The 24767-nt window shown below is 38.9% G+C and overlaps 1 protein-coding gene across 4 annotated transcripts; it reads left to right on the plus strand.

The window, feature by feature from the left end:
- The first annotated feature begins 8241 nt into the window (after nt 1–8241).
- LOC133729841 (uncharacterized) lies at nt 8242–11175 on the plus strand. 4 transcript variants are annotated; one of them, XM_062157427.1, is made up of 6 exons: nt 8242–8563; nt 8777–8893; nt 9036–9221; nt 9481–9589; nt 10367–10571; nt 10677–11175. In XM_062157427.1, exons 2-6 carry the CDS (start codon nt 8873–8875, stop codon nt 10759–10761), a joined length of 606 nt encoding a protein of 201 aa, XP_062013411.1. In that variant the 5' UTR covers nt 8242–8563; nt 8777–8872; the 3' UTR covers nt 10762–11175. The 4 variants fall into 4 exon arrangements, with proteins under 4 accessions (XP_062013411.1, XP_062013409.1, XP_062013407.1 ...); XM_062157425.1 differs by having other exon boundaries at nt 8245–8634; nt 9475–9589; XM_062157423.1 differs by having other exon boundaries at nt 8245–8563; nt 9475–9589.
- The last annotated feature ends 13592 nt before the right edge of the window (nt 11176–24767 follow it).

The raw sequence follows: 24767 nt of genomic DNA on the forward strand, positions 1-24767 counted from the left end.
AAAGTGGGCTTACTTATGTGATGACTATTTCTCACGATTTTTTTTGTGGTGAGTCGTTATGTGGGATATTACTGAACTATCAATGAACTAACTATTATCTAAAGAAAGAAAAAAATATTTACATTATTTAATTTAAACTTAAATTAGAGATGTAATGTGAAATATACACTAACATTTTATACATATAGATCGACTTGGAATCACTTTCATTCTAGCCACACTATCTTATAGCAAAGTAGACACGCAAACATCAAATATTGATATTTTTAGTGCAAAACATATATAAGAAGAGAGTTGGTCCATCGATGGGCACTTGGTGTCACACTCTTATTTGCTCATGAACAGTAATGAGATCGATTAGTCTAATGAAATACGAGGCTCCATATGAGTAGTTGCAACAAGAGACAGTACATGATATGTCAAATCCCCACGCAAAGCCAGATAGGTCTCGAATTGCATCTTATCAAACTAATTATTAATTCATCATCTTCTTATTCTTGGCTATTTATGATAATGCAACTAGAAACTAAGCCATATATAGAACTAATAATAATCGTGTATATAAATCATTTATAAGTGATGTGAAGGATCCATGACACCCATGTCATTATCGAAATCGTCGTTACTCAAAAAACCTTGCAATGCCAGCACCCCTTGAAAGTTGAAAGCCAAGTTCATTTCAATAATGCAACGTTCACAAGAAGAGTCGACACAAAAACATGTGGTGATTTGTCATTATCAAGAGTTTTTGTCAAGTGTGATCGACTAGGATAGTTGATGCTCTTACTCGAACCAGTTTTCTTCTATTGTACATGCCTCTGGTATAATACATACATACGCATTATTTTATTAATATTTAGTTTCTATAGCGATAATTTATTCCGCAACGTTATATATGAACTTTAATACCTAATTATAACCTAAATGGTGATTTTTCGTTAGTTAACAAGATCAACTAACTTATAAGTTGATTGAGGACCATCTCAAACGATGGCTTAATTTTGTAACGTTAAGGACTTTCTTAAGCTTTTTGTTTATCGGAACAACAACTTACTCTTAGCTACAACATCAACATAACCTATGTTGTCGTCTAAGGTAGGAACGCTTTAGTTGACAAAAAGAAAAGGTAGGAACAATTTGTAGGAGAATAAACATTGATTCCACTCGCACACTGATTAATCTTCAAGTTTGGCATCTGAAACTTGAATTGCAAGACGACATTATGAGACGATATGTACACTCGAGAAACAACGGAAACATAGTAATCACCACAGATCAATCAATGCACTGTATAGAAATTACAGTTATGACGTTTATGACTATATGAGAGCCCACTTTTGTACCCTCTCTCTTCAATTGTATTGTAACTTTGTCACTTCCCAAGTCTTCTTGTCCTTTTTATTGTCTCCAACTCCGATATATCTCGATCTATATAATTTTCCTAAAGTTCCTGCATGCCTCTTAAGTTGGGTTCTTTGGGCAGATAAAATTTGGTTAGTTCAAACTTTGATGACATGGCCCGGTGGGGGTGTACAGATGGAGGAGTCTATATCGTAATGTACTCGATCGGGGCATTATTTGAAGTTACTCTCAACTCTGCCATCTTAAGATTTGAAGATAGCTAGGGTTTCTGAGGGTACGTAAGAGAGGTTACGGCAAGAGGACCACTTCCAGCTTTAATCTATAGGATCTCGCTTGTCTAGTTGTCCCTCATTTGTTTCCCCTGTTAAGTAAAAACTATGTTTTTTTTTTTAATAAGAAATGCACAACACAGTTAAATACAAGTGCATTTAGGGCATCTTCACCCTAAACGGTCAAACAATAAAGCTTTTGTCGCATCAAAAGGAAAATAATTTTTCCAAACTTTCGCTTCAGTGGTTTCATGACCAAAGTTAACAAACGCATCTACTACGAAGTTTGCTTCTCTAAAAATGTACTTGAAAGTTAAAACTGTAAGCAAAAACTATGTTAAGATATACACTACTTTATTAGTTGGGTTACTACAATATAGAGCTATTTTTTTTTTTGGATCAATATAGAGCTATTAAGCTATCAAGCTTGGTATCACTATTTATAGTATAACTATAACTAAAGTTAGTTTTATAAATTTCTTCATCCAACCTAAAATTAATTCGAAATTTAATATAAAATTTTATACAACAACTTGTATTAGATAGCATGGAGCATAAAAATACACCAACTCTACAAGAACTCCAGAAGACATAGGCCATTGCCACCAATTGACATTTGCACTAGAAGGAAAACACTAGCTTAGTCGCTCGACCACAAATCCGAACCACCAATCGAAAATCCACAAGTGGAAGGGATGGGAAGCCCTCCGGACCACCAGATTCTTGACTCAAAAGACACCGAGCAGAACTCAAGCTCCATAGTCCAAACCATTGTTGCTAACAGTCATCAGTCGAAAGAAATAAGATCACACAGGGAGGCTGGAGCGAGGAGAACCGAACGGAGAACCGAGATGGGCCTTCGGTGTTCCGACATATTTTATCATCCAACAATATATATATGAGTGTGATAGTAATGAGACGATCCATTAATCACTATCATTTAGTTTTTTAATTAAGTACTAATCCATGGATATATGTGTGTATATATATAGTACCCCACGTCCACTTATTCTTACATATACATGATCACTTCTTGGTTATATATGCAACTTCTAGAGCAAATAATTAATTAGCAACCCAACAAATAGAACTCAACCATATTTGAATAAACAAGTTTCTTTGCTCCACCATCCACAAAATGAACAGTGTTGGATCTATGATTCACATTCGTATATGGTTGTCATTATGTATTATGAGGTTTATGGGGGTTCTTATTATGACACCTCCACACAAGTACCCATGCATCTCTTAACTTATCTATCACCAGCTCTGTGTAAGTGTGTATCACTTTTTTTTTTGGTTTGATAGCTCTGTGTATCACGTACCATGCTTTTTGAACAACTTTGTAGGGATACAGATTATGCTTTAATAATATCGGTTAAGGGAGAAACAAAAAGGAAGCCCACAATGTGTCAATTTTCCGATCCAAAGGGCCAAGGGAGATCACCAAAAAGATATTTGACTTGTGTGGTGGGATATTATTTTCACACACCGACCCATTATAGAGGAAGATAACTTAATGATATAGTGACTGGCCTCCTGGCTCATCGGTATGTATCTTTTGTATATGATATTAGTTGTTCGGTTAAGAATTAGGAACACACATTCTAAAATTCATGGTACTTTGGAATTGATTGGACAACATTGATTTGCATTGTAAATTAAATAGAGACCAACCACATGCATGAAAGTTCAAACATTGAAAATGTTTATATTATGCTGTGGAAGAGAAATGGCAAAACACAAATCAGAAATATGGGATTCAAATGTAAATTGTAATGAGCCTTCCCAAAGTACACCACCTCCTTTTTTAACTAATGGAAAGACAAATAGTACACAATAAGCGGAGGAGAGTCGAATAGTCTACCCTAACTGGCCGGCATGGGCACTAAAACTATACTTGTTGAGAGGTTTAAATATACGATCAGTCTCCCTCAACCTTAATTGGTTTTTGATTATGATCTGTATTAGCTAAATACTTACCTAGTTAGCTCGTATACGTACCCCCTTAAGTTTTAGGTTTTCCAATGTGCCTCCCAACGTCGAGTTAATTTCTCATACTTCAAATCTTCAACTCTTTGAGTTGATAGGGTCAAACATCAAACCCAAAAATGCTTGATCAAATGGCATGGTAAATGGTTAATAAGTTGATGCATATACCACGAATATGCTTATTTTGTTGAGAATATGTATCCCACGTGAGAAAAATGGGACCTTGTCTATGGGTTTATAAGAGTTTGGGTCACTCCATCGATTGCCAATTGGTTTTGGATGTGAACCCCAGATTACTTTATCATGGTATCACCCAAAATTGTCCACGTGTATGACTTGAAAATTCGTCACACGTGCGGGGGCGTGTTGAGAATATGTATCCCACATGGGAAAAATGGGACATTGCCTATGGGTTTATAAGGGTTTGGGCCACTCCATCGATTGCCAATTGGTTTTGGATGTGAACCTCAGATTACTTTATCATATTTTAGTGTTTCATGCATTCAAATAAATAGATGTTTAGAGGACAGATGTTGTACAAATTAAGTCAAGTATGATATCTTATACATATAAGAATGAAATGATCAACTCGATCGATCTACTCCTTAATTCATTACAATATGGTCGATTTTCTTTTTGTTCCCTTGTTTTATGAAAAGCCAAACTACCATGTACGGCTTGAAATGAGATAACAATGTGATGTCTAAACCACGAGTCTTCCCTTCTTGGCCATAAACGTTAATTCACACCACATCCTTCGATTCTTCTGTGAGAGATGCTCAAAACTTAATGTTTCTATTTTCTTGACAGAAAAACACAGGAAGCCGGGGACCAAGCTAAAGATAAAAACAAATAAGGGAATAATATCGAAGAGTGATTTTCTACCTATGGGGTTTAGAAATTTAAGATAGTGACCACCATTTAGTCTGTTTGCTACAGGCTAGCTAAGGGATCGACTTCAGCTTCCCCAAATGTCAAAATAGAAATAGTGGGGGACTTATTATCCTTGGTTTGTCAATGTCTGGTACAAATAGGTATCGTCTTTCTCAACAAGTTGCCAAATAAAATCGAAATGGAATTTAATCGTAAGCGTACAAAACTAACATATATTAAAGCTACAATGGCATTTCATATATATGCAGCTGCTAATTTTCAGCCACAGAAAAAATACATATATTTTGCTTTAGTTAGTTTGGATTGATCTGATATATATATATATATATATATATATATATATATATATATATATATATATATATATATGCAACCATCAACAATAACTGAAATCGTAGGAACGTCAATTTTAAGAGCTACAAGTTGGTAACTTGGTATGGAAGTCAATTAAAGTATAACGTCCTAGCTACATACACATAATTTGAAAGTAATGGGACGGTTATAGATAGCTAGGGTCCAGTTTAGCTGGGAATTCTTTCAGGGTAATCGGGTTTGTACAAGAAAGAGACTAATACTTAATATGCACAACAAGTTGATTGTCATTATTTCATTGATTTGTAGAAGAAAAGAAATTAGTTTGTTCACGCATAAGATAAGAAAAGGTATTGCATACCCGTGAAAACAGAAGACTAATGCATAGCTTCCGGCACATACTTGTTCTGACTTCTAGCCCGCCATATATGAAAAGGAAAAGAATGAAAGTATCATTATTTTTCCATTTAAAGAAAAGAAATTGAGCACATATGAGTATATGACTAGCGATAAAAGAGCATTTACCACAACACTTAATGAAAAAAATTACTACTCGATATATAACCAAACCACACATGTCTTGTACGGCTTGTTGTTAATAGGTAAAAATCGGAGGTTGGATCCGAACAAACCATTTTCAAATGCATCAGTATATAAGCCCTCTTTCGAAAAAGAAAAGGTAAAATCGGAAGTTGGAATTTTTCACATTCTTCTTTGAAGTATTTCTGTTTGTAAATATTAAAGAGCTAATGAGCTATCTAAAGAGCTCGAGTTTGTTGAAATTTCCTTACATGCAATAGCTACAACTCTACAAGAAATAAACTTGTTAGGTTTTGAAGCTTCCTTCTTGAGAAAAAGAAAAATAAATCGTTTCCCTTGCAAGAAAGTACAAGAAAACAAGTTTCTTCAAAACTGTTTTGCTTTATGGATAATGACAAGAATGAACACGATTTCCATTCCACACCAGACAACTGTGGAAGATAGATAGCTAGAGAGACGAAGAAGCTAGCGTAGCTTCCCTGACCTCCGCCGCTCCCAGCTGCTTATATATATAAGCTGCTTAATTGCTGCACCATGTGCTAAATCGCAGCTAGCTTTCATGTTTAATTGTTTATCATCATCAACATTCTCCTTGCAAATATTCTTTCATTTATTTAAGGTTTAATTAGCTTCCACGCTGGTGGAGCCTTGAGTTCCAAAAAGCATGAGGGCTTTTTGTGCATGATACTCCTAACCTTTGCACCTAAAGCCTAATAGTATTGATTATAAGACTACAAACATTCTGGTTAGAGTTAATATGAATTGGTCCCCCTAATAGTGTAGGTTACAAACTAGGTTGATAGCATATATGGCTATATGCACCCTTTGAGCCATAATTATAGACGACTCTAACGACTTTCAAATATTTTATGGCCTCACAACTTATTTGTTCATGTTTCATACCATAAATTCCTAAAGAGAAGGGAGGCTTTGGGGTTAGTTCAAAATGGTGAGATAGAGTGTGAAATTTAGTTAAAATTAGGGTAGCCAAGAATTCGATCCACAAGGATGTAAGAAAAATCCTAATACACAAAGTATATTCCTGGTTTACCGAGTCATACTAGTGATACCAAATGGATAAGTTTTCAGTCAAGATTTCAATAATCCATCACTCATCGCCACATATGGAGATATTTTGATATATTCAAAATAGGTAAATCTTAACAAATTAACCCACCATACATATACTTTGTTAGGAAAAAAAATAAACAAAATTAACCACAAAACAGGGGGACTAAAAAAAAAAAGCAAATTAATCGATAGTAATAATAAATTAATCAATCAAATACAAAAATGAACGATAACTTACATAAAATAAACAAGTTTCTTTTTTTTGAGAGAAAAAGAACTTTCATTCAATCACTGAAACCATACATTTGGGGGGGGGGGGGGGGGGGGGGCATAGACCAAAACCCCAAGAGAAGATAGTTACAGGTACCATGAGCTGATAGGGGCTCAACTATAACCGCAATACGCCAATTTTCAAGGCTACTTAGACCAAATTTACCCGAGATTCTCAGTAAAATCTCATAATCAACAGCATAAGAGACTACATCCTCTTCGACACCGTGTCTCAAAAATGGCAAGACCACGTGCAAGGATCGCATGTCAGCATATTGACAACAAGAATAAACCGAACATAAACCTAATCATCCCCGGGTATGACACCATAACTATGGCACCACAAAATAAACCAACCCCAGCTCAAGAGAGTGGGGACTTATTAACCCTAACAAAAACTAAAACCCCAATAAAGAATAAGAACCAGCCACAACCCTCTCCTTCCTTTCCCCAAAGCTCCGACACTGGCGTAAGAGCAATCATCAGATAACCAAGAATTGCCCAGTTGATCTTCTCATCTCCAGGTCACCCTCCCCCCCTCCACTCACCCAACCATCAACCCTTTTCCATAGGGCCTGGTTATCACCAACATACCACTGTCCCCATCCATGGTCAACTGACCATCGACATGATCACCGCTCCACTAGCCATAGCCACCACGCATCAAAATCAGAGAAGCCCTGCCGCTGAATTCTTGTCTCCCCGTCCACCATTGTACTCCATGAACCGCCGTCGTCACCATACGGAAGCAAAAGAGATCCCACACGACACCACCACCCCGGCTGTAGCCACCATACTCCGACTAGGCAGAGCCTTCGTCGGCGCTGGGGCGCCGCCGGACGAGAGAAACCACCGCACGAAGAAACCCAAAGTTTTTACTCCGACTTTGTTGGAGCTAAAACCCTATTCCCTATAAATATACAAGTTTCTTGAGTTCAAGTAAAAGTAAAAATTCTTCTATGCATCGGTGATATAAATGACCCAACACTTATTAGGTGATCTCAACCCTTAATATTTGTATTCAATTTTTTTTAATAATTAAAAAGTGCACTTGGTATTATCTAGTTGTCCAATCTTATTGATGCTTAGAATCCCTTCTCCTTGAATTGGTTTAATTTATCTCTTCAAAGTGGTGGCTAGTCCTCATTTTCTACCTGAAGATTACCTAATATGTTCCCCTTCTTGTAAGATTATCTTTAGAATCTAACCTCCCTTTTCATATTAGACCTAATTGTCTGTTTAGTAATTAATTATTACAATGTTACTGATATGATCTTTAAAAACAAATAAATAACCGAATGTAAAAATTCTGACATATATTTGCATTTATGGTGATTTTTCATCAATTCGTATAAAACATATCAAAAGGTAGGGAAAAAAATTTAATATATCATATATCGGAGTATCATAAAAAGTCTTGTTCTAAAATATTTGTTTTATTAATTTGAATGTCTAGAACACCATGTCCACTTACCCCTGTGTGATCTCCGCCCTATAATTCAATATAAACTACAATAGACACCAAAAATGTTACGAAACTAAATTGAAGCACCAACTCCTCGTATAAAAACCGCCGATGATCGAATTTGTTACAATTCCAATCCTCACTGCATGTATCTCGCTTTCCACACAATCACTCTCACACAATACATCATTGCATTCCCTCACTCTCACCCTTTTATGATTTTCCGTGCCCTCTTCTTCTTCTCCTCTCCTCCACTCTCTTCAACAAAATCAGAAACAGAGTGCAACCCACCCTTCTAGTTGAATTGTGTTTCTTCTTCGTGCGTGTTCTGCTACAGGATTTAGTTGAAGAATGAGAGGACAAGAAGAAAAACCTGTCACATTTCCAGGTGTGTAGAAAAGAAAATATCTCATTTCTTTAACCAGTCGGGATCAGAAAGAAAGTCTTATAGGGCATCAAGTCAGTTCCCTTCTAAACTATCACGGGGTTTGTTTCATTTGACATTTGTTTATTCATCTTAAATCTTCCATTTTTGACTTATTTGGGTTTCGTTTTCTTTTTGGTTGGTTCTTCCCCTCTGATTTGCTTTGGAGCCTATTAGGTGTTAACTGGTAATTGTCTCTTATAAAAGGCTCGTCTCTTCTTCACCATCTTCATCTCTCTGTTCTTTTCCTCTGAGCTTCATAAACTGACAGAAATGGCGGAAATTCCCAAGTTGGTGAGCACTAGTTTTCTGGGTTTCCTTCATTTTTAAAATTCATTTCATGTAAACTGTTCCATTGGGTTCTCAAATTTCGCAAAACCACTGAATTTTACAGACTCTGTCTCTCTCTGTTTTTGGCTTGTTGGCTTTGTTTTAGGATTTGGCTTCCATTGATGAGGTTTATGGATTAGAAGAGAAAATGGGCACCCAGAAAATCTCAGTTTCGGATCATATAAATGGATTTCACTACACAGCTGATAAATCTGATAGCTTTGTGATTGACATGGAGAGTTTCAACCATGGCATCACAGATAAAGATGTAACTGCAAATTCTAGAATCTCGGTATGTGGTTTCTTCATCATTATCTAATTGGTTAATTTTAATTTTCCCTAAAGGTTTGAGCTTTTTACTCCTTTCTTCATAAAAAGTGACATTTTTTATTGGTCCAGCTCTCAATTATAAATGTGTTTCTGAAGCAATGGCATCATTGCTTGGAAATTGCAACTTATTTCTTTTCCTCTCCAATTTTTTCTTTAGTGGAGAGTTAATGATGGTGAGGAATTATTGGTGACAATTCTTTTATGATATGATGAAGTTGCAGAGAAATCTTTCAAGGAAATGGTCACAGAGAGTTGGAGAGAAGAAGATAAGCACTAATGGAAATTCAAATGATAGAGATGTTTCAGGTTCAGCTATAAGTTCACCCAAAGGTAATAACTGATTAATTAATCCCCTTTCCTATAAGCATCAATTTGTTTAGTAAAAAGTGATAATTCTGGTGTCATTGTGTGATTGCTGCTTAATGGTCCTTCTGGGTTTTTTGGTCCGTATATGAGACTGAAATGTGCTTGACGATTGTAAATAATAAGAACAAAAAGGAAATTTGACCATACCTTAGTGTGTGCCAGATTTGTGGTAATATATAATAGCTATCATCAACTTGTGCCAGCCTCACATTGAGGTGGGTGACTCCGACATACTTGGCTTTTATCAGTTTATGTATTCGAGTATTAATATTACTATTTATAAGATCAGTGAAGATTCCTATTAGTTTTGTGAGTGATTTGTTAAATTAAGATCATGCAGGAGTCATTATTGAATTTTAATGTTTTACTTTTAAGTTAGATAGTATTGGTGGAGTTTGAGATATCCATTAATCTTGTTTAGTGGGTGATAAGTTAGGCTAATCATAAACAAACCCATAGCCATAATTCAAAGCAGGACCAACTCTTATAATTTTGTTGGGGTGGTAAGTAAATTGCAGTTGTGAAAGTGAAGTACCACCAGATTTTGCTGGGTCAAGTAGAGGGTACAGTAACTACATTTTGATTAGTTTGGTGAAAGTACAGAATAAGGGAAAATCTTGGTCCATGATGCACTAGACAGTATAGGAAATTTGGTGGTGAAATTCCAGTTAGATCACTTATTCGATATGCAGATTTTGGTAGTTAGAAATTACTCAGTTGAAGCTTTTGCTCTTTATGTAGGTCCTATTACGCCCGAAAAGCCAGCGGTGGTTGCAGGGACCGCAGATCACCCGGGCAGCCCACAAGTCCACCATCAGATTACCGTCACAGCGGCCAACATTGGCACCACCACCGATGGCAGATGCGTTGCTAGGAGAAATAGTTTCCGGCGTTCTTCATCGTGGGCCGTTGATCCCAAGAGGGTTCTCTTCTTCTTTGCAACATTGTAAGTTTACATAAAACCTCTATAGCTGCAGCTTGTTGATAGTGTTTTTTCTCCAACTCAACTCAAAAGGGTGTCTTTTTGTCTTTTTTTTTCTTTGGGTCACAGGTCAAGCATTGGTACAATCTTATTGATATACTTCACACTTACAATTGGCAAGTACAATATAGAGGAAAATAGTCTTGATTGGTAGCAATGACAGAAGGTTGAAGCAGGTGTAAGCCTAGTAGTGGAATTGCAGACACAAAACAATACCACATGGAAGAGTAAGTAATTGAAAAAAGTTGGCAGTTTTTTTATGAGAGATGTGGAACAAAATACAGAACAGAAAGATGATTCAGTTGGAAGTATGGACAAAGCTAACAACATTTTCATCACGGTGTGTGTTCAAAAAGCAAATCCCAAAGCCAATTTGTGCAGCAGGCCCTTTACAGTGTTAGAAGTGAAGACAAGAACACACTCCACTTTGACAAAGAGAAGGAATCTTCTTCCTCTTTATTTATGTAGATGGATGAGCTCACCACATGATGTGTTCTTCTCCTTTTGTAATATATTGTTTTCTCTGCACAGTTTAGTGGAGGTTTGTAAAGTTGCTTTTTTGCTCTCACTCCTCTCTTTTACCGAAAATTCTTCAGTACACGGAGGGTGAATGTGCACGGCGTATGTGATGAAATCTGAGCCGTCGGATACGTTATTCAAGTTGATCATCTGATCCAAAATATCTGGGCCCACGTAGTGTAACCAATCAGAGTTGTTGCACATGGGCCGTGTAACCAATCAGAGTTGTTGCACATTGGTTACAATGCCGTTTACCGAAGACTCTCCGCTCTTTTACATTCCCATACCTTCTTATGTTTGTTTGCCCTTTTGCCAATCCAACTTCTTCAACGCCCTTTTTGTTGTATGTGGCTTCCATGTGGGAGTGAGATTGGAAGCAATAATAATAATGTTGTGATGTGGATGAAGAAGCATGCGCACTGGAAGCTTTTTCTCTAAGTAGTGTTTGGCGGACCAGGAGTGCAATGGTGGAACTAGGTCTGCACTGGTTGTTTCTGGAACTTATTTGTCTGGCTTGAAAACAACATTTGATTCCACTCTGGAGCGCTATAAAATTCTCTATTCCATCATATATGAAACATAAAAAGAAAGATAAGATGATTCATGCCCAACTCCTGCTTGTTAAATATCATCCCAAGCTTGAGGTGCAAATGCTAAACATAATATGAACCAAACAGTGGTAGTAATGAACTTTGTTTAGTTACTACCAAGAACCAACTTTAACCCCATACTGTGTCAGTGAGATGGCAATGAATACTCATGACATTTATTCTTGGGCCGTTTTGCCATTTCAATTTGAATTATAGATTACCAGATTTGGTGCACCAAGAATCTTGACTCTGGTTACTGAGTCTGCCCTTAATTGAGTTGACAATCGATTCCCTAACTGAGAAGGAATAACTGGCACACAAGTTTTCCTTGAAAATTTGAATTGGAATCAGCCTTGCAAGAGAGATTCATACAACCTAGTCACCTAGATGGTCCAATAATTACTTTTCTTATTATGGGTTACTGATTTCAAATCTAATTTATTCTTCACCTACTCTCATCTACTCCCATGTAGAAAGAACATGTCAGCATCATCAACCCTTTAAAGAGTAATTTTTATGCATCACTAGGTAGGTAATCTGTGATACTTCACCAGCCACATTTTCCATTGCTCCAGAGTGCCAGTACCAACACTCCAGAATATATTAAATACACTATTAGTTTGACAGTTTGTTCAGTCAATTACTAATTTAAAATGCAAAACCTAACGAATGACAAGGACTTCAATTAGAAACCCATACTTTTTACCAAGTAGATATCTACACTAACAAGGGCAATTTCGAAAATCCAGTGGGGCTTCCTAAGAGATCCTACATTAGAATTGGATGCTCAAGCCCACAAATGCAGAACAGACTACAGAGTCTTTGCCTCAAATTTACATCATTATGTTTACACAAGTAGAGTGGCATCTGGCTCTACCATCATGACCAAAGTACATGGCAGATTTGTTGCATAAATGAAACATGTAAGGTTACAAGGGCAATTTTTATTTATTTTTTTTGAATTGGAAGGTGAAATTGCTTTCCTGCTAACTAATCAGAATAAAATGCAAATGGTGACAGGCATACAGTTTAAAACGACGACTAGCATTTGATATTTCAATATATATGTGTTTATATACATGCATCACGGGTATCTAAGTATGACAAGCAAAAGAGATCTGCCTAATCCAATCTTTACCTCAAGATATAGCAACAAATTTCCGGGTAGCTCTTGGCTAGACAGTAATCACAGTATATATATGCATGAGATGACTATATACCACTCTGCATACTCTAGCAGAATGACATATCTATAACGTTTCGATATTCTTGGCATTGAGCACTTGTTCTTCCTCTCATTTCAGGCTTAAATCTACTATGTCTCCTAGCATTGATGATGATATGCAATATATGGCTAAAGTCCCTTACGGTAGTGATGTTGGTAGCTTGATGTATTGTATGGTGTGTACTAGACCTGACATTTCACAGGCTTTAAGTGTGGTGAGCAGATATATGCATAACCTAGGTAAAAGCCATTATCAAGCAGTGAAATGGATTCTACGGTATATTCTTGGTACTGTGGATGTTGAAATTGTGTTTCAATAGGATAAGACGAGTCAGTGTGTTGTTAGATATGTGGATTCTGATTTTGCAGGTGATTTGGATAAATGTCGATCTACTACAGCTTATGTGTTTACTCTTGCTAATGGAGCATAAGTTGAAAGTCGAACTTGCAATCTACTATTGCTTTGTCGACTACAGAAGCTGAATACATGGCGGTAACAGATGGTGAAAAAGAAGCAGTTTGGCTTCGTGGTTTGCTTGAGGATTTGGGAATAATTCAAGATTATGTGGATCTCTATTGTGATAGTCAGAGTGCTATTCATTTAGCAGAGAACCAGGTTACTCATGCTCGCACTAAACATATAAATGTCAAATTTCACAAGATTTGTCAACTGGTGGAGGATGGTGATATAGAGCTCCTGAAAGTTGGAACTGAAGACAACCCTATTGATATGTTGACTAAGCCAGTTCCATTGAGCAAGTTCAAGCAATGCTTGAACTTGATTGGTGTTCATAGCATTTGATTCTCCCTACAGGGATGTCGGATCGGCAAATTGGTATATGATATTCTACTTGTGATATTATTGTATCAAGTGAAGCCAAGGTGGAGATTGTTGATGTTGGCTTTCACTTGATGGGCTTAGCCCAAGTTGATAAGCCCTTTACGGAAGACCATGTGAGCTGTATATGCTAGGTTAATAGCACAATTGTAGACATATATATGCGTCTTTGAACATGGCAGCCGTAAGAAGGAAATAAGAAGAAGAGAGAAACATTGAAAGCCATCCTTGAATACTCATAGAGCCTTCCTCTCCTTGTTGGTGACTTAGCTACTCCATAGTTGAAGCTTCTTAAGCTTAGGTGCTAGTGTTGCTATGTATTGTATATGAGAAGTAAGTATTCTTCTTCTTCTCTATTTGAATCAAGAAGAGATTTAATAGGATTAGGTGTATTGGGGATTTAGGTAGAGAGAGTTGTTCATAAATTCTAGTTGTATGTTTCTCCAAACTGATCATAGTGGAATATCTTGCCGGCTCCAAAAGTGGATGTAGCTCAATCACATCGATTAAGTGAACCACTATAAATCTTGGTGTTCTTTGTGGTTTGTTTATTGGTTGCTTTCTTTTGCTTTGTTTGTTACTCTAGAATTCATATAAATACCTTGTTTGTTACGCTTCCACACAACAGGGTCTGCTGGTCAGTCCGGTCGAATTTGAGACCGGAGCGCAAGGACCGGGCCCGGGACCATCGGGTTAGCTAAGGGCTGGCCTTGAACTTCCGAGGCTGAGGCTCGGAGCCAGGTTCGTATAAGGCCTTTGGAGATTTGGGTATACGGTAGAGGTCGGGGAGTGAGAGACAGAGGTTCGGGAGACTGAAGGTGGAAGAAGCTATCATTATTTTATTGTTTAATTTTTTTGGGGTTTTAATTTTGCCTGGGTTTTGGTTTTGTTGTAGTAATGGGACATGTATTGGGTAGTCACATGAGGACGGTAATAGTTTGATAGGGAGGTTGAATCGGTTGGATATAGCTCGAGTTTGATTTTTACCGAGAAATGAGGTGGGAAAAGAGGAGTAGAGAAAATGAAGATCAAGGATAGATCGATTATTGAAACTTTGAAAGATTGAAAGATACGGTACAATTGTCAATTTTTATATGTTCTGAAAAGTAAATATGCAATTGATAAAGAAAAAGAAAAGAAATGAGAAAGAGGAGCGAGATGAAAAGAGGAAACGGATAGTTTGTTAACAGAATAAAAGGAGTTTACAAGAAACTCTCATAATATTGAGAAGTCACTGCGATTCTTTTAAAGTAAGTGATTTTTGTTTAAGGATATCTTTATTTGTGTTTAGCCCAAACTCTAGGTTACTTGACCTAGTGGTAATAGGGTTACATTAGAAGGATTTCGATTCCTATTCAATGTAGATTTACTTTCCTTGTACGATTCAGATTCTATACATTGTAATCCTCTATATAAAGAGGCCCCTATTATCAATGAGAATACACAGCGAATTTCTCTCAATTTCTGATTCCCTAAAACACGTTATCAGCACGAAGCACTAACCCTGAAACCCTAATTTCGTAGCCCTCAAATTCCAACATCCACCACCCCACATATTGAAGCCCTAGCCTCAAGAAACCCAAAGCCGGCGGCGGAACCACCAGAACCTGCCGGAAACCGCCTGAACCGGCCGCCGGAATAGGCTGAACCGCTCGGGTTAGCCTCGCTCTGCTAGCCTCGTTACCGGAAGCCCCTGTACCTGGCCTGCCCGCATCTGCCGAGCTCCTGTCGACATCTGTCGACATAGCCTGCCCTAGGCCCCGCACAAGCCTGAGCGCGCCCCTGCGCCTGCTGCCCAGACCTGCTGAGCATCTACCTAGTGCCTGCGCGCACCTGCTGAGGAGCCTGCACGAGCCTGCCGACATCTGCTGACAACCCCCTGCACAAGCCCTGCAAGCGCTGCGCAGCAGCCCTGCAGCAGCTCCGGCCAGTGACTACCGCCGGCCACCACAGTTTTCCGGCCACCTCCGGCGACCAAATTTCCGGCGATTTTTCCGGCAAAGATTTGACACCTTTTGAGGTATGTTTTTAAGGTTCTTTTAATTCCCCTTTTTGGAAGTTTTTTTTTGTTTTCCTCTTCCTTTTTCTCGGGGACTTGCAACCTCCCTTATTCTACCCCCCTTTTCTTCTTCATAGGGGAGACCTAATTAAGCCGAACTGTGGGGGTTCGTGCTCACTCCAAGCTTGGAGCTTGTTGAGATCTTCAAACTTAGAGTTTGTAGAGAATTTATGATCGACCACTTGCATCATTGTTTCGATCTAATCCAATCCCTCTTGGAATCGAATTTCATCCCTCTTGGAATCGAATTTCTTGGAAGCGACTACGCTCATAAATTTTATATGTTTTCGTGGTAGCTTTTTCCGCTCCGAAACTAACCATTTTCTTGTTCTCTTTCAGGATAAGTAACCTGAACAAATTGGACTTTGCTCCATTGGGAACAACTGCCTCTGAATATCACAGGTGGGTTCGTGATATCCGCCAGCATCTCAAGGCCGATGGAATCTTGAATACGATTCTCGAGCCTAGCCAGGACGTGCTAACTGTTGAGCAAGCTCAAGCTTTGGAAGCAAATAGAGCAGCCTTAGAGGCAAATAAGGCGAAAGCCATCATCCTAATGACTTGTCATATGGATGATTCGCTCCAGTACGAGTGTATGAATGAAGAAGACCCCAGAAGGTTGTGGGTCTCACTCGAAGATAGATTTGGCAACGTCCGTGACTCCCTGCTTCCTGACCTAGAAGTGAGATGGCATAGCCTCCACTTCTGTGATTTCAAGTCAGTTCTTGACTACAACTCAGAAGCACTTCGCATTAAATCCTTAATGGAATTCTGTGGTAAAGAGATCACACATGCGATGTTGATTGAGAAGACTCTCTCTACTTTCCCCGTCTCTGCATTGATGGTTGCTAAGAACTATCGAATCGATGTTAATGCAAGACGAATCACAAGGTTTCATGAGCTCATTGGAGCTATGAATGTCGCTGAAAAGCATGACAACATCCTTGTGAAGAACTATAATTCGAGATCCGTGGGAATAGAGCATATTCCGAAATCCAATTATAGTCGCGCCCCAAAGAGAGGGCGCCAAGAGCGAAACCCTAATCTGAGGGATACTTCTGGACGTTCTGGTCCATATAATCGCTCTACTTGGGAAGGTAATCGCCAAAATAGGCGAACACGGAACCGAAGAGGTCAACGTGGAAAGAGAGAGGGAGGCAACACCTCTGGCCATGTTGGTGGCGCAACCAACACTAAGAGCCATCTAAATGACGCTTTCAAAGCGCCTCAATCAATGGAGTTTGAACAAAGAGATGTATGTTCTCGATGTGGAGTGTCTGATCATTGGGCACACATTTGTAGAGCTCGTGAAGAAATTGTCACCGCCTACAAAGCATATTGTGAAGAAAGAGAAGCTCACTATGTGGAACAAGAAGATCGAGAAGATGATCTAGAATGAAGGGTTGAAGACTACAAATCTGGCTGGGATCGATAGATCGCCAATTCTGTTTAAGTCTTTATTTTTCCAAGAGATGTAATAGGCAATTGCCATATACTTTGTAGTAAATACCATTGGTTTAATTTTTCTTCACATAGGCTCATCCAAAATGAGTATGATGTCTAGGAAGGTTTTGAGATAAGTGGTACTTAAGCGAGCTTTGCTCCACCGACATCTCTCTACTCACCTAGTCATATTTATTTTGGAGTTACCGAAAGAAGTCAAACGACTACCTTTGTTTTGCATTAGCTAGCATTTGGATTAGATTCTCCTAATGGTTAAGAGACAATGATGTACTCCGTTGGCTTATGAATAAAATTCCGAGTTCTTTTCATTATGACTCAATTTTGATTCTGAGCATATTACTTTGTGACTACGATGGCTGGGCCATCAATATTAATTCAAGGACATGGAATAGCCCAAGTTCCCATTGCCAAATGGCACCTTGCTTACTGTCACAGAAACTCTCTACGCTCTTAGGGCAAATTGCCCTATGAATAGCCAACGGATTCCATGCGAAAACGCATGTAGAGAACGGAGATGAGTTACTTTGCAATACCTCTAACGATTGCGAACAAAGTCGCATCTTAGAGAAGTTTATGTGTCTCTCTAGTGGACTCTATGTCACTATTCGAGCTATTAAATCCAATAAAGCTATGAGAGAAGATCTCTTGGATTTAGACACATATTGGCTTTGTCAAGACAGGATAGATCATCCTAGTCATGACATGATGATCCGTCTACTGAAGACTTCACACGGACATCCATCCTTTTGAGCAAAACGAAGCAAGAATCTAATGACGCCATAAAAGGCGCCAACCGTGAGCATAACGCCATGGTTGTTCCTCCTAGTGGCCATGACTCCATACATGCTAATTTCCATGGCTCCATCGCCATGATGGGAGATGTAGTCACACATTTTGCTTCTAATAGCGCTACAGACGCTCAGGCCCAACCAAAATCCTCATTGGTTGCTTCTAAGGCCTCTCGCTCATTTTGCAAAGCCAGTTCTTTCGGGAAACTAGGACTGAGACCGTCCTACGCAAAGGATATGAATATACTCATTCTGTTCTTACATCAAATCCATGGGGATTCTATGGACTGATTCAACCAACTTGCGGACGTTTAAATATTTCATGATGTTGGTTGACACGCAAACACGCTGGTCACGTGTTGTGCCATTGTCCACTTGTAATGCTGCTTATGCTACACTCCTAGCACATATCATATGACAACGGGCTCACTCCCCGAATCATCATATTCAGTCAATTGGATTTGACTATGCTAGAGAGTTTACATCGAAGACTTTCGATGGTTATTGCATTGGGACTGATGTTGGACATCATATTCCCATGTACACACCCAATTGGTCTCGCGAAAACGACTACGATGATAGTCCGGAAATTGGTAATGTGCACCACTCTCCTTATATCCGCTTGAGGTGATGCAATATCGCATGCAGCTATGCTAATTCGTCTACAACCTACCGCCACTCAATGTACCTCTGCGTTACAGCTAGTGACTGGGTACAAGTATTTTGTACTTACGCACATTTAAGTGAGCCATTTATGTGCCCATTGCGCCGCCACAGCGCACTATGATAGGTCCTTACATATGAATGGGCAACTCAGTTGGATTTGAGACTCCAACAATCGTCCGCCACTTAATGCCCTTGCAAGGCGATCTCCTTACCGCTAGGTTTGCGGATGTCACTTTGATGAAACAGTCTTCCCGTCGTTAGGGGGAGATAAGAACACAGATGTTCAGCAGGAACGACAGGAATTGTCATGGTCTGTCCCCACTATGTCTCATCTGGATCCCTATTAAAGTGACGAGATCACACAAATATGCTGCAAACATGCCTGCAAGGAAGGACGTCCCTACGAGAGGACGTAGCGCCACCCTACACGGAGGTAGGCATGGCGCCAACGCCAAAGAGAGTGGCACTCTAGCGTTACAAGCCATGGCCCCAGCTAGGATGCGTGGGAGGCCCGTGGGTTCGAAGGATACCATGGCACAAACCAATCATTGGATCATCGATACTCAAAATCCGTCTCATGAGTATCTTCTGGGTTATGGTTATCGTTGGGGGAAGCCTCAACGTCAGAACCTATTCCTGAGAATATAGGGCTCTATGAAAATTACACTAGTGTACATGAGACGTGGGATAGAAACTCCATCATAATTGATGATGTAGTTGCGCATGAGTTTGTTGAGTCTGATGATATCGAACCACGCTCCGTTGATGAATGAATGCCAACGTTGAGAAATTTGGCCTAAATGGAAAGATGTAATCCAGGTTAAGATAGATTCTCTAACGAAGAGGAAGGTTTTCGAGCTAGTGATGCCAACACCTTCTAACATAAAACCTATTGACTAATGGGTCTTCGTTAGAAAGCGTGATGAGAAAAAGAGATGGCAATCTCGCCTTATGGCACAAGGCTTCTCACAAAACGCCCTGGAATCGACTACGATGAGACATATTCTCTCGTAATGGATGTCATTGCACTCCACTACCTTGTCAGTTTGGTAGTTTCCGAATAACTGAACATGCAGCTTACAAATGCGGTCACTACGTATCTCTATGGGGATCTAGATACGGAACATACATGAAGGTTCATGGTGAACTTCATCTCCCCAAGTCAAGTGGCTCTAGACCACGGAGCGCGTTTACAATAAGATTGAAACACTCACTAAAGTGACTACTTGATTGGGAAGAGATATGCCCACGCGTTTCCATAACAAGTTTCGAATTCTATCGCGGTTCATGTTGGACATGATCTTCATTAGAAGCCCTTAAAGAGTTAAGGGAAACCGCTGAACACTTGAAATCCGAGTTTGAGATGAAGGATTTTGGGAGAACACGATTATGTCTCGGTTTGGAACTTCAGCATCGTGTTGATAGATGCTTAGGCATTTTGACAAGGTCAAACCTTCAAGCACCCCCATGATCGTTCGTAGTCTTGATCCTGAAAAGGATCCTCTTCGTTCGAAGGATGATAATAAAGATGTGCTAGAGGCAGGAGTGCCTTACTTAAGTACAATAGGCGCATTATTGTACTTAGCTAAATGCACAAGACCGGACATCTCGTTTACAATGAACTTGTTAGCTAGATATAGCTTTGCGCCAACGCGACGCCATTGGATTGGTGTAAAAGATATCTTTCGATACTTGAGATGTATGATTGATATGAGCTTGTTCTATCCCTACAAAGAGATGATGGATTCGGACACATCACACACCAGGAACGCCGCCAACATTGGCCTGCGTCCACTATCCCCATCCGAAAACAACATGTGTTTTGGAAGGTTTTGCTGATGTTGGGTATCTCTCTGACCCACACAAAGGTCATTCCCAAGATGGTTAAGTGTTCACCATGGGAAAAGACCGTGATATCTTGGAGGTCTACAGAGCAGACCCTAGTCGCTATATCATCGAACAATGCAGAGATCATTGCTCTTCACGAAATGGTTTGTGAATGTATATGGATTGAATCCATAATTACGCATGTTCGAACAATTGTGGTTTGAAGTCTACCACAGATGAGTCTACGAGCATTTAGGATAATGCTGCTTGTTTTGAACAAATGAGGCAAGGCTACATCAAAAGGGATAACACCAAGCATAATCAGCAACAACAGACTCTCCTCGAGATCAAAGTGAACTAGGTTCAATATTAGGACAGTGTGGCAGACTTACTCACTAAGTCATTGCCTAAATTCCACTTTCGAGAGACATGTTGGTAGCATCGTTTGCGGAAGTTACCCGAACTCCCATGACCGTAGTCATCAGGGGGAGATGCAGACATCAGGGGGAGATGTCTGCATGTATGGTCTCGAAACGTGAAGGGTGTGTTGTGCTCTTTTTCCCCTTCGACCGAGGTTATTTTTGTCCCAGTGGGTTTTTGTTACTCGGCAAGGTTTTTAACGAGGCAACTAGAGAAGCACCGCGTTTGGACAACACAAGGGGGAGTGTTTAAGGATATCTCTATTTGTGTTTAGCCCAAACTCTAGGTTACTTAACCTAGTGGTAATAGGGTTACATTAGAAGGATTTCGATTCCTATTCAATGTAGATTTACTTTCCTTGTACGATTCAGATTCTATGCATTGTAATCCTCTATATAAAGAGGCCCCTATTATCAATGAGAATACATAGCGAATTTCTCTCAATTTCTGATTCCCTAAAACAATTTTATTTTTATAACATAAATTTGTTTAATTATATAGCTAATCTCGAAATTTAAACTTAAAATTTTGTAAAATTCACACTCCCCTCTATAAGTTTTCCTCGAATTTGGGGCGAGTGCGAACTTAACAAAATATTTGCTTCAAATTTGAACCACTTAATATTCGAGTTGCTCGGCTCATTTTGGTTGGTCTTGAATCATTTTACTCTGCTAGTTTGAAGCTTTCACTCTTGATAGTGGGCTTTAGGTTCGATGGGCTTATGAAGAAGAAGCTAATTAAGGTGGTGGTTAGTTAAAGGGCCTCGGCAGTTAGCCCCATCGGTTAAGCCTTGTAACTATATTACTTGTCCACACATTGATTCAAGCAACGCAGAGGAGCTTAATCATTGTTGTCTTGTTGACCGAAAAAAGAAAAAAAAAAAAAAAAAAAAAAGGAGGAAGAGCTTAATCATTCTTTGTTAGAAAGGAAGGGTAACCAACTGCCAGAGTCATGTCATAGTAAATTGAAGCACTAACCCCCACCTACCGTCCGCTCTAAGCCTTACCATACTGTCTGTTTACCGCTTAGCAATTTTTAAAATAAAAAATTTATATGCAGTAGAAATGATCCAAATTAAAGTTATTCTACCCAGAAAAAAAAAATTAAGAAGGAATATGTTGGAGCAGTTCTCAACTTCTCATTGAAGTCACATAGATATGCGCTTCTCCTTAATTAGTTATTGCTTATAAATTGGGGATTACTCTGTATAATTTCTTGATGGGAGTAGAAGATTGCTTGGGTACTCTAGGAAACATGCTGAACTGTACTGGAGTATAGTACAATACCTATACGCACAGCTACAGCTAGGATCGATCACCACTGTTATAGTGTATAAGCTCCAAACTAACGTACTTTCCCACATAGTTACTTACTCTTTGACCGTAAATTTCGAAAAGTTTTACACTGTGAGCGCTGCTCGTGTTAATTTTACTTTCAGTTTATTTGCCATTACGTTACAGAAATAGAGTTGGTTGCAGGATCATGATCTATATGACTCAATGAGATGCAAAGGGTCAGGCATGCGGCGTGCATCCATCAGTACGAAGACTGTGGGAGAAGAGAGAGAGACAAAGCAGAAGAGATTTGTTACAGATCGATCGATATAGAGGAGGAGAAAGGGTGAGGTCTTTTCAGATTGCCAAAAGGTCACGTCTCATGGCGATCTCTCCTAATCCTACTGTATCATAGACGACCTAGATTAGCTATGCCGGCCCTCGTCCCCCGCCCACAAATTATCACTATCATCTTGCACTACTGCAATAATGGAGATCGAGTCCTTCCATGTTGCTGATCATTGCTCTATATATCTGGCTGGGCCTAGCTAGCATGAATTCAAAAACTGGATAATGATTGAGCCATCGAATCTTAAAAAAGGCATCCAACAACGACGTGACATGCGAATTGAAGTTAGCTAGGTCACCGCCAACTCCAACGACCACCGATGATATTATTGCTAAGTGCGCGCACACCACACCATCTTCATCTTCACCATCATCACATATATTTCTTGCAGGAGCTTTCTCCACGTACACTAATTTAGGGTTTATCCACCGTCCGCGTGGACCATGAAATTGCATGAATAATATGCATGGACCTCTATAGTACGTACTGTTGCATCGATCGGTTCGTTGATTGAACCGTTGAATGAATCAAATGGGCCTAGGAAGACGAAAGACAGTGGAATTAATTAGGCAGTAAAGGAAAGAAAGCTAGGTTATATACCATGTATGATCAATCAAATGTATATGCATAAATCTCGGTGAATTTTATACAGTATATGATACATATATCGGCCCGTCATAGAGAGAACGTACGTACATTTACTAAGATTAAGCTGCAAAGAGAAATCAAATGCCAGTTACTCTCGAAAATATATAATTACTCATAAGAATAATGATTGCCAGCCTCAAAATAAGGTAATATCACGAGAGCAATGTTCTATCCTCATACGACTCATAGAAATTGATCCCCTTTGTTGTAGTGGTATTAGGGTGTAAAAGAAGAGTGAGCTAGGTAGACAAGTAACTGAATTAAGAATGGTATAAAGGATGTAAGTTTATTCCTCTAGGTGGCATATATGGATCTGGACGAGCAACATTCCTCATATTTGCGTATGCGGGCTGTCATTTTGGTGGTTCCTTTCTGTACTTAAACTCAGCTAGCATTTTTGAGAAGTTAATTGTAACGGGTTACATCTCTATTCTAATTTTTTTGGATTCAACATGCATTGTCGCAATTGAGCATTTGTCTATCTTCAACAATAGTGGTGTGCAGTTGATGATCAGTTTTCTTGTAGTTTTCTCATTTTTCTTTTGTTCTCTGTCGCGCTTCTCTGTTGGGAAAAGACTCGAAAAGATTATTAGGCGTCCCACCCAATACCTTCAGGGGTCCTTCACGTCCTTTCGAAATTTCTATCGCAGTCGGCAAGCTCATTGTTCTGGACTTCTGGTTCATTTTCTTACTTTTGCCATAAATAAAGTTAACAAAAAAGTTAATTATTTTGTTGTCCAACTCATATCATATATTTTATATGCACCTTCGCTAAAAAGGGAATTAAAAAAAAAAACATATAAGATACTTATCATATGCTGATATGTGATAAATTAATCTGGGGTTCACATCCAAAACCAATTGGCAATGGATGGAGTGGCCCAAACTCTTATAAACTCATAGGCAATGTCTCATTTTTCCCATGTGGGATGTATATATTCTCAACACGCCCCTGCACGTGTGGCGAATTTTCAAGCCATACACGTGGACAACTTTGGGTGATGTGGAGCCCGTGTGGCCGCGAGGCATGCACATGTGGGATAACCCGCTCTGATACCATGATAAAGTAATCTGGGGTTCACATCCAAAACCAATTGGCAATGGATGGAGTGGCCCAAACCCTTATAAACTCATAGACAATGTCTCATTTTTCCCATGTGGGATGTATATATTCTCAACAATATGCACTTTGTCGAATTAATAGTAGTTAAGTTTTTCACTTTTGTGTGTGTGTGTGGCAACCATTGTAATTGAATTTGATATTGTTAAATCACTTTTAATTACAATGGAGAAATTTTTTATTTTAACTTGATAAAATCATTAATTTGTTTATATTTTATTTTTATTTTCATAAAGACCATACTTATATGAACTCACAAATGTTCACGAGTCATAAGTAAATAATCGGATTGATAAGTTCATTTGTAAGAGGTTTATTTTATATTTCTAATTAAGATTTATGTGTGTGTGTGTTTATTAGAATATACAGTATT

Source organism: Rosa rugosa, chromosome 2 (genome assembly GCF_958449725.1).
Source record: "Rosa rugosa chromosome 2, drRosRugo1.1, whole genome shotgun sequence".
Taxonomy (NCBI): domain Eukaryota; kingdom Viridiplantae; phylum Streptophyta; class Magnoliopsida; order Rosales; family Rosaceae; genus Rosa; species Rosa rugosa.